The sequence below is a fragment of the Enoplosus armatus genome, chromosome 19, assembly GCF_043641665.1.
Source record: "Enoplosus armatus isolate fEnoArm2 chromosome 19, fEnoArm2.hap1, whole genome shotgun sequence".
Lineage (NCBI taxonomy): Eukaryota > Metazoa > Chordata > Actinopteri > Centrarchiformes > Enoplosidae > Enoplosus > Enoplosus armatus.
In genome coordinates, this window is record NC_092198.1 from 19,617,827 (window position 1) to 19,634,065 (window position 16,239).

The 16,239-nt window shown below is 45.9% G+C and overlaps 1 protein-coding gene across 1 annotated transcript in view; it reads left to right on the top strand.

The window, feature by feature from the left end:
* afdna (afadin, adherens junction formation factor a) overlaps nucleotides 1-16,239 on the top strand; it is a 79,738-nt gene that overhangs the window by 12,901 nt on the left and 50,598 nt on the right. The window contains exons 2-6 of the mRNA XM_070925448.1: nucleotides 11,687-11,882; nucleotides 12,022-12,131; nucleotides 12,737-12,894; nucleotides 13,130-13,290; nucleotides 15,407-15,576. Of these exons, the coding sequence (XP_070781549.1) occupies nucleotides 11,687-11,882; nucleotides 12,022-12,131; nucleotides 12,737-12,894; nucleotides 13,130-13,290; nucleotides 15,407-15,576 (795 nt within the window). The remainder of the gene's footprint in view (nucleotides 1-11,686; nucleotides 11,883-12,021; nucleotides 12,132-12,736; nucleotides 12,895-13,129; nucleotides 13,291-15,406; nucleotides 15,577-16,239) is intronic.

Genomic DNA, 16,239 nt, shown 5'->3' on the forward strand with positions numbered 1-16,239 from the left:
GTGGGCGTTCAAGTAGCTCGTCGGTGTTGGGTTCCATCGGAGGGTTCTATTCACGGGAGTGTCAGCTGTGTGGAAGTGCACAAGCACCAGTTAGTGTCAGAGGACTTGTACCTCGGTCTTGGTCCCATGAAAGTGCAACGGTGATACATTTTTCATAATATAATGATGCATTACGATTAGTCGGTGATTTTGTGGCTCATTCTTGACCTTGACCAGCAAACGTGCAGTCTCCACAGCCTCCACACACAGAGTTCAGATTGTTTTGTCATCAACAGAATCTTGAGTTTCATTCCAGTTGACCCTCTCCTGATTGGTCTTCACGATGAGCAGCTAAACGATTCCCCACAATTTGTACCCAATATGCTGTGAAAGCTCTCGTTAGCAGCGTCAATAACTCTCAACTTCGTAGAAAAAGCAAAAGCAAGAGTGGGCCCCGTTTTTACTGAAATGCACATCCACACGGGGCTAATATTATCAGATGCCCCCTGAATTTGAGCTAATTTGCGGGCTGAGTTTTTACTTTGCAGATTAGCGCCCTGGCAGATTCACACAGGATTAAGCACACAGTCGACCTCTGTGGCTATTAAAAATCTTAAAGAGGACCCCAGATAAAGGTAGTCCCGTGTGAATGGGGCTTTAACGGCTACATTACACAGCAGTTAATTACTGATGAGGCCGTGGATGTACAGTAGGTAATCAAAAGATGGAAGTTTTAAGGCTTCTTGTGGACCTGCAGACATCCTGGCATCGGCCTCAGTCAGTTTATCAGGTGGGTTCACTGTTAGACTGTTTTGGTCTGTTGGCCAGTCTGATAGTTTGTCATCACCCCCCCCCCCCACACACACACACACACACACACACACACACACACACACACACACACTGTTTTGCACCAAAGTCACTCCAAGGCTGAGAGAGCGAGATGTGGGCAGACCTGCATAATTCAACGCCTCATCCCCGAGCGAGTGTGTGTGTGTGTGTGTGTGTGTGTGTGTGTGTGTGTGTGTGTGAGTGTGCATGTGTGCGCACTGCACATTCTTGAGACTGCTTCTCTATTCTCTGCACGTTGGGACCTTCAAAAGAAAAAAAGCCTGGTAAGGTCACTGTGTTGTGCACACATCCATGCGTGTGCACGCATGTTTGTGTGTAACTCCATAGCCCTGATCACAAGGTGCTGTGTTTAACCAGCCCCCATCCCACCCCCCCACCCCCACCCTGTAAACCACTGCAGACTGTTATTGATCTTTCTTGTACACGCACACATACACACAGAGATGCACACAAACACACCCAGAAGCATGTGTGACCTTTCTGGCTTTTTCTGAAGTCTCTATTTTCTCCCCCCCCCCTCTCTCTTCTTTTATAGTTACTGAGAATGAGAGCGAAAATATCAGTAAATGGAGCAGAAGTGAATGCTTCCTCTCATTATCCAGTTAGTTTCCGACTCTCGCTTTGAACGTTTCCACTGGACTTCGACTGATATGACTTTGTCACGGCTGATACAAATACCTATGCTGATATTTTTGGATTACTTTTTCCAAATGGAGTAGTGATGTCTGTATTTACAGCTGCAGAAAGAGTCTGGCCTGAATTTGAGATAGGCTTATATTGGAGACATGCCCCCCCCCCCCCCCCCCCCCCCCCCCGATTTTATTAGTATATTTTATCATATTTTAGTAAGAGGTCTCGCTGTTTTCTGGCCTGGTCCCGTTTTTTTTTACATTTTCTGTTTCTAAACTCCTCCATGTTTTCCTGTGTTGTCACGGTGCATTTCCACAGCACTACAACATAATTATGCCACACTCATGTTGCCCCGAGTCCCTATTTATAACAGAAACGAATGAATTCAAATAGTTTCTCCTTTGGTGTTATCAATGAAACTCAACACTTTTTGTACATATATCTGGGGTAATAAATCCCAGTTAACTAACTCTACATCCAAGCAATCAAACTCCAGTATTTCCATCAGGTGATGTCATATCTGGGCCATTTTTTAAAAAATGAATTAAGGCCAATATCAGTCCCACATCAGTCTAGATTCCACTAACTGCACCATGCCGTGTTGTTTTTGTGCCTTAGCTTTGAGCCGAACCAGTGATGTTCAGTGGAGAACAATGGCTGCTCTGTGATGGTCAGCAGCCCGGGCCTCTACTTATTAACAGTGTTTTTGTGTTCGTGTGTGTGTGTGCGTGTGCGTGCGCGCATGTGTGTGTGGTTGTGTCCTGTCAAAGCTCAATGATGGATAGATAAGTCAACATCAGTGGTTTGTGTAATAAAGATGTTGTAGCGCCCCCCCAATCCTCTGGACTTACCCAAACTATGTGCAGTAGTAGTTTAAATTATGCTCTGAAATCGAACGTTTTCATTAGTGATTTTTTTTCATTACAGTTTCAGAGAGTTCATTTCTTCTGTTATCACTAAAATGCTGTTTTAGAGAATTTTTCCAGCCAAGTTGCGGGTAAACACGGTGCAAAGTTTGAATATTTTGAAGTTTGTAATGACTTCAGAATGGTCAAATTTACAGACGATGAATAGCAAGGAGACAAGGTGTGTGTAAGGAGACAGGTTTTTAGGTAATGAAACATCTTAAACAACGCTGTTAGTCAAGTTGACAGCCATGTCGGCTATACATCATGTCTCGTATCCCCTGTGGGGTGAATGAATGAGAGAGTAAGACACTCATCAGCCCTCAACAGCCTTGTGGTTGGAAATTACCTCACACACACACACTTGCACACAGCGATTTCCTTCCAGTGGCCGTGCAGTTATCTGCCAGCCTTGATCCTTGCCGGTTGCTTATGGAGGCGTTGAGGCAGTGAGCAGGCCTGATTTGTGGCCAGGCGTCACCACTGGGTCCAGGGGATTTATACCGCACCTTCCCACAATGCCTCACTCTGTTAGGATGACGGGGTGAGCAGGGCGGACTGGGGGCGGAGGCCGGACGGCTCGATTTCGAAGCAGAAACTCACCTGAAACAAAGAGGCTTTTCTTTGCAGCCACAGAGGAAATGGGCCGGGGCTGCCTGTCATTGTTTTTCCGGGTGGTTCAGTGTTGTTTTTCATCAAGAATGGCACTGTCGCCATATTATATTTTGACTTTTGATTCAGCACCAACTTTAAGATGGAATTACAGGACTTTGTCGTAATATTTAAATATTTGGCGTCTTTCTTTGGTCAGAAAGTTTATTTAGACAGGGAGTGACTCTTGTATGATTGCAGGTTTCACTCTAGCTGTTTGCGTTTTTTTAAAAAGGTCAGCGATAAATCATCATCGGCTCAAGGTTTCCTCCATCTGTTCCCCTGACAGTAACTGATTTGGTGGTATGGGTCTGTTTAGTCATTTCAAAAACATTAGAAAAGGCCTCATAAACACCCTCATTGTATACTGCGGCACTGGGAGAACGCGTCTCCCATCTTGTAGCCTACAAGCTGCGTTAGCTGTTGAAAAGATGAAACTGTGCTGTTTATCTTCCAGCCACATTTTTAGCTTAATGCTATAATGTTGAATTCTTCCAGATGTCCAGGCGTGTGTTTTTCTTTTTTTGTTTTCTTTTTTTGGTCACCGATTTTTCCTTTTTCCTTCCAGATATCGATTCCAGTACCTCAACTCCATGTATTTATACCAACACCAAATACCAGTACTCGCCCTTTTTCACAGACCTCACTACCTCAAACTAAAAACTGAGTTACTGCACAGTAATGGGGTTTTGTTTTGTTTGCTCTTGGATGAAAGTAGCATAGAGTTATCACCTCAAACTGCACCCGCCTGATTTACTAAACACTAATATGCCATAGTCATTCATATCCTATTGTCATTTTTCTTAATTTCTTTATTATAAATTCAATATTTGACTTAAAAACCAGCAACAAAACTTTATTTAAAAAAAAAAAAAGTAACAGTAAAGAAACATACTGCGCATACGGCAGCAACAAAGACAGTATAGACAACAAACATCAAGTTTAGACCTTTTTGTTGAGCTTGAGGCTGTGTCATCAACCCTTTTTTTAAATCTAAAACAAAAAGTACGACCGGAGGTGGACTTCAGTTTCTGATCATACATCTGCAACCGCAAGTACCGGCGAGATACTTGATACTGTGGATGGTGTGCTGTGAGCTTTGCATCCTTTGCCTATCTAAAGCTCGAGGAAAGCGACTGTCCTGCTTCATGCGATGGGATTCTTTGTCGTCACCCTCCTCCTCCTCCTCCTCCTCCTCCCCCTCCCCCTCCCCTTTTCTTTTCCTCGGCCTGTCGGTGTATGTGATGCCTTTGAAATGTCTCGGTTGGGATCCAGTGTGGGACGAGTTTCCCCCTCCCCACATTAACGGAGTTAAAACCTTGGCCCGGCTGACCTTAGACACAGGCCCCCCCCCCCCCCCCCCCCGTGTTACTGCAGGTGGGGCTGCAACAATATTGACTCAGGAACTCGGTTCATTTTATTAGGCTCATGTTCATGTGTGTGTGTGTGTGTGTGTGAGACTAAGATGACGCACAGCAGCTGGAATCTATTCTCGTTTTCAAACAGCCATCATCCACAAAGCTCCTCTCCTCCCTTCTCTTTAGATTCATCTTTTCAATGCCAAACAAAAAAAAAAAAATCCAAATTCAAGTGTTCAGTGTCTCCATGGAAACTAGGGTTTAACCTTTTTTTTGGTGTGCCAGTATTGGTCTTTAATTAAACACAGGGCTGCAGTATCAGTGAAAGAGAAATCCCACTGTTGGTAAACAAGAGAAAAAAACTTTGGTCGTTTATGCTTAGATTGGGAAATGAGAGGTGCATAGCTTAGCATTAAACCAACCAAACCGGGCCAAACTTGTGTTTCGGGGCGGCAGGGCCTCATTTAAACGTAGTGCTAAGCCGTATTTTCCGATTTCCCACTGAAAAGAGAAAAGCTGCCCAAAGCTTGATTAAAAAAAATAAAAAAGTCAAAAGAGAGGGGAGACCCTGCCTCGATTGATTGGTGGTTTATCCCAGAGCCACGGCTCTGTAATAGGAAACATTTTATTGCCTTTTAATTGTCTTCATATTGCATTTTCGTCACACCCCAGTGAGCATGATCCCCACCGAATTTTTGAGATTTTGCTTTTGGAGAAGGCGCGGCCTGCTGAAAGCGACCGCTGCTTGCTTACTGCTGCAGACGCGTGGTGAAGAACAACTCTAGTGTCCAGCGTCACGTCCAGCTCTTATCATCTAAAACCGTAAGACTCGGCCATCCTCCGTTGCAAAAAGAGGCCCAGGTGGAAACTGTAACGGTGTGATCAGAGATGCCCTGTGTGACATGTTGAGGCCTACGGGGTGTGACCAGTTTACATTTTGAGTTTAAAGTGAGTATGGATACTACATCACCGCAACATCCACGGTTTGATTCCAGCTGGGGACCTTTGTTGCATGTCTCTCTATCCCCTCATTTCCTGTCAATCTGGATGCTATCAACTGTCCACTAACAGCATACAAAAACCCCCCCTCCAAAAACAACCAAAAAGCCAAAGCAGCTGAATATTGGCTTGATGCATTTGTCAGAGCAGAGCTACATAACACTGCTATTTCAGGAACATTTTAACCACTCTATTGCTCTTCTCTACAGGAGAAGAAATACAGTATTGTTGCAACCGTAACCCACAGAAAGTAATGCGTTATGATTTCCTTATGTACAGGCATAGACGGCCAGGGCCTGCACATGTATTTAAAGCCACATCAAGAATTCTACATTAAGATATTTGTTAGATCTCATATTGCTGTCGAAGCATCACGCCCTTTTCTGAATGACAGGTGGAAGAGTTGTGTGTAAAGATTGACTTGTAACAGTGAAACAGGGCTATTGAATCGTCCTCCCGCCCAGTTGTGAATGGTGTGCGCCGCATCTTAAAGCCATGTCCTCAGTTTTGCACCAGAATTCACTCCGGGTACGCAGCTATGCTCAGCCTCGGCACAGAAGCGTCACACTGGAGGCCAAAAGCACTTCACATGCTCTGAAATGGAGCTCTGGTTAGTTTCCTGAACACCTGATAACCTGCTTCCCCCCCACTTTCTCTCACACACACACACACACACACACACAAATATACCCAAGCTGTCTGTACGTGCCATGGCTTTAAAATCGGCGTCGGAGGCGTGCTGCCGTTACCTGTGAGATGGAGAGTGAAAAGGAGACGTGGGTGAATGACAAAGGAGTGAGTGGAGACGGTGACTGATAACTTGCATGTGATGAAGTGTGTCTCACAAAACTGATCACATCAAGGTGAAACAAAGAGAAGAGTTTGTATCCGGACCTACTTGTGGTCGCTCGGTTTGAAAAGAGAGACCTCAGTCAAACATCGAGCCGCAGCGGCACTCGCCTGCGTCTACGTGCCTCGGCTCGGAAGGTGTCCAGCAGCAAAGTTATACCTCCGCATTTTGGAATCGGAAAACCTGGTCATAAACACAGACTTGGACAACAAGCACAAGTTAAAAACTCCTCGCTTGCAGAAAGGTGAAGATATTTCTTCAAGCTTCTGGCGAGGATGCGCCAACAAAAGTGCACACGGAGCAAAAGACGGACATTAGAAAGGCCGTGCCGTAACTTGCTACAGGTAGACGGCATGTTTTGAGCTCGGTGCAGGATTTTATTTGTCTTTTGCAGCTTCCACTGGTCCTTATGTCCCCCCCCCCCCCCCAGTCTGTCTAGACCCCCCTTTTCTTCACTCTATTTGACATAAATACCTAATGCACAGTTCAGGGAATACAATTTTCAACCACAGCGTATGCAATGTTATATCATGACGTCGATTTATATGTTGATAACCGGACGGGGGTGTCTGTTTTTCTCTGGCTTATCCAATTATTAGATACCTGACAGATCAAGATACTTTATAGTACAGCCAGAGCCATTGAGGGACAGATACCGTGGTTTATTGCCCCCTCCCTATGTGCAATATGTTAACTGAAAGCGTAGATATTACACAAGCCTCATGGTGTAGTGATGTTACAGTGCTCTCATGTTGAACTGAAAGCTTTATGAAGACAAACGCACAGTTTTCTGCCACGTATTTCTCTGTTCAGACAATAAGAAGGAAGACAATTATCACCAAAGTGATTCATGCGACGGTTTCTTAATGGTAGGTGAATACTATTTCCAGTTCCTTCCTGTGTCTCTTTACATACTAACATTCCATTGTGAAAGAGGTGTGAAGTTACTCAGCTGAGACTCCCGGAAGGAAGGTGATAATAAAACACAAATACTTTTTTGTTTGTTTGCATGGTGCAATGAAACACACCTCAATTTTCATCTAGTATGGAATTTGCAGAATTACAAGCAGGAAAAGTACATTCCGCGTGAAGTTGAGTCCGCCACTTTCACCCCCCCCCCCCCCCCCCCCCCCCCCCCCACACACACAGACACACATATGAGAGACAGGCACCAGGTGGAAGCTGGCTTTTTTACGACCAGAGAGTGAAGTCGGCTCACTTTCTCATGCGAACACAGACGCGACCTCCCGACCCCTCTCTCCTGGGAGACCTTTGACTCTGAGGCGTTAGTCAGAAAGCGCGATGGGCCCGGGTTATCTCTCTCCCACAGTCTCGCGCACATTCACGCGCACTTTTCACGGATGCGTGTAGCATTACTTATCCAACATTCCTGAGCTGAGTGACTCGAAAGGGACAGAATGAGCTATACATGCTGAATAGGGGGACTTAAAGGGAAGTGTGTCACAAAACCAAACAAGAAATCTACTGTGTCAACAGAAGCATGATATTGATATTTTATATGAGTTTAAGACATTGATAAAAATATATTGGCCAATATTCTTCTGCTTGTCACACATCTGTGGCATTTATGTACTGCAGTTTCTTGTTACTGGTATTGACACTGATGCAATTAAGCTAGCATCGGCCGATACAGCGGCCCAGCTGATTTTACTGACTGTCCCCGGATTAAATGCATTTCTATTGGGGTTATCACAGATTAAATCGCTGAAACTTTCAATGACGGGCAACAGGACTATTTATGACACACACACACACACACACACACACACACTTTCTCCCTCCCTTGTCTCGATCAGGTTTTATCTAACTGATAACAGCTATCTACAGTGCTGCCCTACTTTGTGTGTGTGTGTGTGTCATAAATAGTCCTGCCTCACAAGTTTAGTCACAGGTATCACTCGCATATCTTTACCCCGCCTCCCCCCTCTGTGTGTGTGTGAGAGTGTGTGTGAGTGTGTGTGAGTGTGAGTGTGTGTGAGTGTGTGTGTGTGAATTCCTTCGCTGATGCCTCTGCCTGGCACACAGTACCACAAACGCTGCCATATTGGTGTAATATACTCACGGCAACTACAGCACATCAGTTAATTATTAGCCTGGGCCTTAGTGGCAGAGGTGTGTACATTCTCTACATGCCGACTCGCCACATAAACACTTTCCCACAGTGACAGAAGTAGTTCAGCATCAAAGACTCCCCTAAACCTCAGTCGATACCTCGTGTGCTTCGACTCTGCTAGAAGTATGCGGCCGCGTGTTTGACAGACAGCGCGTGGCGGCTCTTATCCGGGCTGTTGTTCGGTGACACGCTGCTGCATTAGCATTTCCTGTCAGCCCGCGTGCTGTTTGCGGGAAAAAAAAAAGAAGAAGAAAAAAGCTGTTGGGGATTATTAGAATGAAAGCTGCCGAAAAAGGATAAACTGAACAGTCTGTTCTTGTAGTTGCCCTCACATTTTACATTTTGCAATTTTTTCCCCCCAGCATTTAGCTGACACGCTCAAATGAGCTTTAGATACACGAGCAGCTAAAAATGGTGTTGTCGAGGTCTGGCATGTGTTCTTAAAGTCCAAATGAATGTGTCCTTTGTCCCTTTTCTTGTGCACTGTTTCTTTCACTATTTTGAAATGGGTAGTGAGTTGTCGCACATATAGCCTTAATGACGAGGCACATCTTCACAGTCACATTCGTTATCATGTTTTGTCTGTGTGATATTCAGCCAGGCATTTCCTCCAGAGTCCTCATGCTGGGGGTAGTTGTAGTTCAATGTTAACCTGTAAAGTATCCTTTCTACTGCAGCACTCCCAATGATTCACCCATGCAGGGGAGCGGTTGTTAGCAGAAGGCCACGCAAATAAACAAATAACGGAGTTTGCAAGTCTAATGCACAGCACATGTTCAAGATAGGATACAGTACTGTGACAAAGCCGGCCATGGTCCGGAGCTGTGGGTCTGTCGGAGTGTACCATGTCTTGGATGTATGGGGGAATATGGCTGTCTGCTAGAATTGAACAACTGTCCTGACGTCTGGGTTTCTAGGACTGAAAGCATGATCTGGAGGTATGGGAGCGTAGGATAGGACCAGAAATATAGGAATGTCGGACTGGACCATTTTTCTGGAGGGTTAGAAGTTTAGGGCTGGACCATGGCGTTGAGGTATGGAGTTTCAGTAGTTTTGTAGTAGGTGTGTAAATATATAGTGAGTGGAAGACTGGACCATTGCCATGAACACAGGGTTGTGGGTACGGACCACAACCTGGAGGCATGTGTCTGTAGGACTGTACCATGTCCTGGAGGTATGGAGGGGGGAGGTGGGGGTGGGGGTGGGGGTGGTGGGGTAGGACTGTTGCTCTGGACTTGAGCCACATGTGGTTGTACTTGTCCATTCCCAGTTGCCAAGTTGCTGCAGTTGTACTGGGCAGTGTGTTAATCATCCACTGCTGGCTCTTAGCTTGGCTTTGTTTGAACCCAAGTGGACTAGTGTCTCCACAGAAACAGTTACCAGTGGTTACGCAAGCTTGACAACGGTAACCCTCAATGACCCACATTCCAGCAGTAAATCACAACACACACACACGCACGCACGCACACACACACACACACACACACACACATTCCCGGCTCCACCCTTGCCTATCGAAACTATGCTCAGTGTTTCCACTCTGCCTGACTGTGCCTCTATCAAACATGGGAAGGGGGAGGTAACGGGTGAGAGAAGAAGGATTTGTCTTTCATCTAAAGAAAAAAAAGAGGGAGAGACTGCTGATGTCCATGTTTCTGAATCAGCCGGCCTTTCATATCCTCTGTATGCGCGGGAGGCCACAGACAGACTTTAATAATGTAAAACTAATCCAGTTTAAATCTAGTTTAAACCTTTCGCCTCAAATCACCCTGCTCACACTCCTCAGCCTCCGCTGTATGTCCCACACACACACACACACACATTCGCTCTGTCACCTTTAGAAAGTTGCTCGGCCGGTTGTCTACCCTTCTCAGATGCTGGCAAGGCCTTTTCTTTAACATTCAAAATAGTTTTTGTTGGCACCCTGACAGCAAAGATACCCGCGCTATAGAAGAACCACGATCAGGGTTTTCCCGCAGCTCTTCTAGAAGAACATCTTCTTCTAACGTCACGAACATAAAACCTTACGGAACTGAAAGGGAAACGTAACCCCGCCGCGGGCGCGACTTTAAAGCTCGTTATGCTCAGTTCTGTTGAGGTTATTTTAGAGATATGTTTATTTACTTCCATAGCCAGTTTCTCAGCTTTAGATCGTGATGTTGTGTCGTCTCCATATTGTTGCTGTGTTTCAGTTATTTTGTGCATTGTTGCTTCCATATTACTGCGATAGTTTAGCATCCGGTTTGACTTCATTGGGGTGGTGCAGGACTGTTTCTGTCCTGCTTTAGATTTGTGTTTAGCTGAGAGCGAATGTCCTCAATTAAGACTCTCTGAGACATTTTTAATGGCCGTTATAATGAAATAGGAGGCCTGTTTCACTGCTGAATCTTAACAAATACATATGCGCGCACACACACACGCACGGCTGCAAGCTCCAGTTGCTGTGTCAGCACTGCGTTACGTGCGGTTGTATCAGGACTGGGTGTGTAAGACATTCTCGTTCTATAGTAGGCTCTGTGCAGAGGGAAATGTCAGCATGTAGGTAATAAAGTTGTATCTGCATACACATACAGTGCAGATAGCCCCAGGTGCCCATTTCAGCCTGCTGCGCTCACATCCAGCGTCGGTGCTTGCTGTTGTTTGAGCCTGTATATCTTGTGTTTGTGTGTGTGGGTAAGCGAGAGAGAGAGAGGTTTCCTTAGAGCAGGGCCAGGAGATAGAATGGATAAGAAAGCTAAAACACGATAAATGGTAACGCTTTGTTTTACAGGTCAGGAAGTAAGGAAGTTCCCTGGAAGTAACGGTGCCATTTGGTACTAATCGTAGGGAAAACGGGAAATCTCCTTAAATTAAAAGCTGCTTTTAAACCCAAGTAAATGGAAGTAATTTATTTCGAAGTGTACCAATCGACTATTTCCCCTGTAATTCACACCAAACGCCGTTCTTCCAAATGAAACTTCTTGAAAGTGATTTAGAAATTCATAAATTATAGGGCACTGCTTCTTTTTAAGAAACAGTGCGAGCGACACACTCCACTTGCTGGCTCCCAGCCAGTGATGCTTCTCTCCTCTCATGACAGTCACCTTACTGCACAGTCCTGCATTGATAATGAATGCTTTATTGATCGATCAATTGATAATGGCATTTTTTTTTTAAATAATGTAATAAAAGAGCATGTCTTTTTTTTTTTAATGCCAGCCATATTCATAGTTCGCATGTAAACATTCACATACTGAATGTAGACTATGCTTCTGAAATTAAACCGCCAGTTAATAACAGCTTGTATGAAACAGATTATGGACTCTGTCTCACTCCGTCTCTTGAACAGGACTTGGAGTTCCATGGCGTGATGCGGTTCTACTTCCAGGACCGGGTTGCCGGCAACTTTGCCACCAAGTGCATCAGAGTGTCCAGCACAGCGACAACGCAGGACGTCATCGAGACGCTTGCTGAGAAGTTCAGACCAGACATGAGGATGCTGTCCTCGCCGAGATATTCCCTGTATGAGGTGCACGTCAGTGGCGGTGAGTCCCATAGACAAAATAATCTTAACAATTTCACCAATGTTTCAACGTAAGGAACAATAATAAGGCGGCATAGTTGACTCTCAGATGAACTGGTGTCTGTGTGCATGTGTGTGTGTGTGTGTGTGTGTGTTAGAAGAGCGTCAGCTGGACCTGGACGAGAAGCCTCTTGTTGTCCAGCTGAACTGGAACAAAGACGACCGAGAGGGACGCTTTGTCCTGAAGAACGAGAACGACATCCTTCCCAAGGTCAGCCGCTCTGTCTGTTTTTGTCCGTCAACCTGTTTGACTGTCGACCAGTCGGTTTACCGCAGAGCTGACTCACCCACTCATAACCCCCGTCAGGTGTGAGAGAAAAGAACAAGCTAAAGTCAAAGCACCTGCGGCAGACTGTGGTTTGGAGATGTTGTTGTGTTTTTGGACAAAGTCATGTTGAGATATTTCCTGCACAGATGCAACACAGTTCCAAAACACAACCTTAAGGTTCACATGAGACCATTTTGCAACCTGGATACAATGTGCTCTGATCATTGTAAGGGGGTTTGGGGTGTGCTCCAGTTTTAACAACCACATCGGCTACAAATTCCCTTATTTTGATTATATTATGCTCTTATTGTGGTCTGTGCTCAGTCAAAAGAGCGCTCTATTAAATGCAGGACATCACCAACAGAGGCGGAAGTAAATAAGTAAGGTTTAAAACTAAATTACAGCCCTTCGTCAGCTTTGTAAGATGGCTGAGGAAGATAGTCTTTTCCTCGTGCTGTTGGTTCATCAGAAACGAGCACGCCATTACAAACTGTAGCCAGGCTCTATTTAAAAAGGGCCTCACTGACCCTTCTTCCCATTTCTACCAGAAGAGTCAGAGTAATGGTCCAGAGAAGGAGAAGGACGGAGTGATCCAGAACTTCAAGAGGACTCTGTCCAAGAAGGAGAAGAAGAAGGAAAAGAAGAGGGAGAAGGAGTTCGCCCGGATCCCTGATGGAGACGAGCAGATGCTCAACCGGGAGGACGGGTAACAAACAAACACACACACACACACCCACACCCTCATAGTCATCCATCTTACTGTCCTGCCCTCACATCCTCTCAGTCCTCGGAGAGGATCTTTTTTTTTTTTAGCCTCTAGAAGAAGAAAGAATAGTGATTTAAACTTTGACCTTTCTGTTCCTCCATCTGTCTTCTTCTTTTTTTTGTTGTTTTTGTTTTCCATTTATTCTGTCATCCGTCCCCCTCATTTCGTGGTTTAGGGAAAACAGCCGCCTGGCAGCAGAGGTTTACAAGGACATGCCGGAGACCAGCTTCACCAGGACGATCTCCAACCCAGAGGTGGTGATGAAGAGGAGACGCCAGCAGAAGCTGGAGAAACGCATGCAGGAGTTCATGAGCAGTGATGGGAGGCCCGACTCAGGTGCTTAAACTGTTTGTTTACTTGAGTATCCACATCCTTTTCTGCCAAACCCAGCTTCAGTTCTGATCAATCAGCCTCATAGCTCTCATAGTTCACTGTGGTTGCCAGAGCAAAAACCTCTGACCTCTGAGAGAGAACAGTGTTGCGGCATACACCCAGGAGCTTAATGGCATGCATTATTATGAAATAGAGGAAGTATTAAACCGCCGAGACTTTTCCTACAGCCGGCCGTCTGTCCAGATGCAGCAGATTCCTTAGACTAGGAGGTGATGAAGAGCTTGATGGCTCGATGTCTCTGCGGCGATTGGAGAACACCAATCAGACATGTGTCATATGTAAGCAGAGACAAATAGGAGTAGGATTATTTTGTTAGATTAAATAAAGTTAAGTCTTGAGCCTGTCGCCCACATCTCCCCGATTCGTTCATCGATCAAATAGATTTGTTGTTTTTGCTCATCTGGACATTTATGTTCAGGGGATTGGAGAAACGGTTGACCAATAAGACGCTAGGAGACGATTAAGAACAGGGATGTCGTCTTTCCATCTGGCTGGCTAGCTACATTAATGAAAAGTAGCGACGGGGAAAAAAATGGCAAATGGCAAGCTGTTGTAAGTAGACTTACTTAGAATCAGCATACTGTAGCTTTTGTATAAAGTGAAAACGACAGCACCAGGTGGATATGTCACTCTCTGCTGATTTGGTTAATGCGAAAGAAAACAAAACAACCCCGCCTCCCCACGAAAACTTTGCTCGAGTAAACACAAAGTCTGGCTGCAGAAACGGCAACTGAGTCTGATTATTATTGCTAATGGCTCAAGTGCTGAACCTGGCAAAAACAAGTAGCACACATTTCCTGGCTAATGCCGTCTCTGCTGTGTACCACAGCGTTTGTGGAATCTATGGGGACGTCTCACAGCAGTGGGCGCTGAGCAACTGATCGCAAATCGAGGGAGCAATAAATGGAGCCAAATATATATATATAAAAAAACAACCGTGCTCCCAGAGTGAATATGACGCCATGCAGAGGCTCACCTTCCCGAATGACAACGAGCCAAAGACGGAGCCGGATTGGCTTCAGAACAGGTCCCCGAACGTCCCCTTGGGGCTTAAGGAAAAACCTGACGTGAACTCTCTGGGAAAACCTGCAGAGTGACCTGAAAACCACGGTTCACTGCCGCTGCTTATCCAGTGCGACAGGGCTGGAGAAATCTGCGAGGAGGGCTGGAGGAAACAGCTGGCGGAGGTGTTCTGCAGCTGCAATCAGCGCCCGCAGTGCTGATACAAAGTACACGTATTCACATTTTTGTGTTTTTAAATGAGACAGTCAAAAAAAAAAGTGACCTGCGTCACATTTGCATCGGAAGGCCATATGCTGTGGGAGCGCCTCACGCTGACCATGTTTACACACACAAGGAGACATGTGCACATGGTGAAGAAATGAAACCAACACGCTGGCTGGTCCCGTGTGTGTGTGTGTGTGTGTGTGTGTATGTGTGTGTGTGTGTGTGTGTGTGTGTGTGTGTGCGTGTGTGCGTGTGTGCGTGTGTGCGTGTGTGCGTGTGCGCGTGCGTGTGCGTGCGTGCGTGTGTGCGCGCGTGTGTGACTCAGGCATTACCTAACCACCCTGCCAGACAGACAGATGGACCAGTGAACCGACTCTAAAAACAGCTTTAACCACTGTCCACATACGGTCGCCGCACACACACACACACACACACACACACACACACACACACACACACACACACACACACACACACGGTGGGACAGGATGGCTTGTGGGTGGACAATAACGTTCTCCCAGTAGAAAGTGCTATTTTAAACAAGCTCATTTTATGTACTGCCTCTGAAAATCCTGTTTGCTTTGCCGAAGACTCCCTTGTGGGATTTTCAGAGGTGATCATTTTCTAGTTGACGCATCATTTTGATGTTTCTGAGGGAAAACGGGCAATTTTAAGATACTGAATTTGCAACGGAATATTTTTCTGTTTGGAAAGGTTATTCGTTTCAGCCCTCAAGATTTGAAATAATCTGGAAATTGCAAATGGTCTGGCCTTTCATTTGTTTGCAGGGCGCGAATGGCTAACAAAATGTGTGTGCTGTTCGTTCCCGCAGGAGGCACTCTGCGGATATACGCCGACAGCCTGAAGCCCAACATCCCGTATAAGACCATCCTGCTCTCGACAAGAGACACGGCTGACTTCGCTGTGGTGGAGGCGCTGGAGAAGTACGGGCTGGAGAAGGAGAACCCCAGAGAGTACTGCATTGCCCGGGTAACTACGCCTGTCTTACTGCAGCTCCTTCGCCTTTTACCTATTGAGGACCCCAAGCTAAACACTATAAACGTCCACCTCCTCCACCCTCCTATTCTGCCACCAACCACGTCCATCCTCTCAGATAGACAGCACATACCAAAAAACATCAGGTTTGCTGATAATTTGAAATACACCACATTGTGAATTTATTTTTGGGTGTACCGACGGCCATTGCCAACTGCTTTAAACCTACATCCACTCCACTTAACGCAACCCCCTATCTCATCAATAAACACCCCCATCATCCTTCTGAGAGGCCGTGCAGAGGACAGCCAAGGTCATGGTCACGTGCACAAGAACACACAGACACAAAACACTCATGAATGCCCGCAAACGCACATTTGAATGCACACACTCTCCACCGGACTGGCAGATTGAAACAGAATGCTACTTGGCACTAAAACCTTTGGGAGGAATGCAATTCAATTGCTTTCAGACTGAGTGCTATAGCAGCAGCAGATGCTCTATGTCTGTGTGTGTGTGTGTGTGTGTGTGCGTGCGTGCGCGTGTGCGTGTGCGTGTCTTTTGCTGTGTGCGTGTGCGTGTCTTTTGCTGTGTGCGTGTGTGGCTGTGACGGTGAACTTGGCTGCCCTCACCACAGCCTCTCCCATATCTGTCCTCTCAGATGGACTC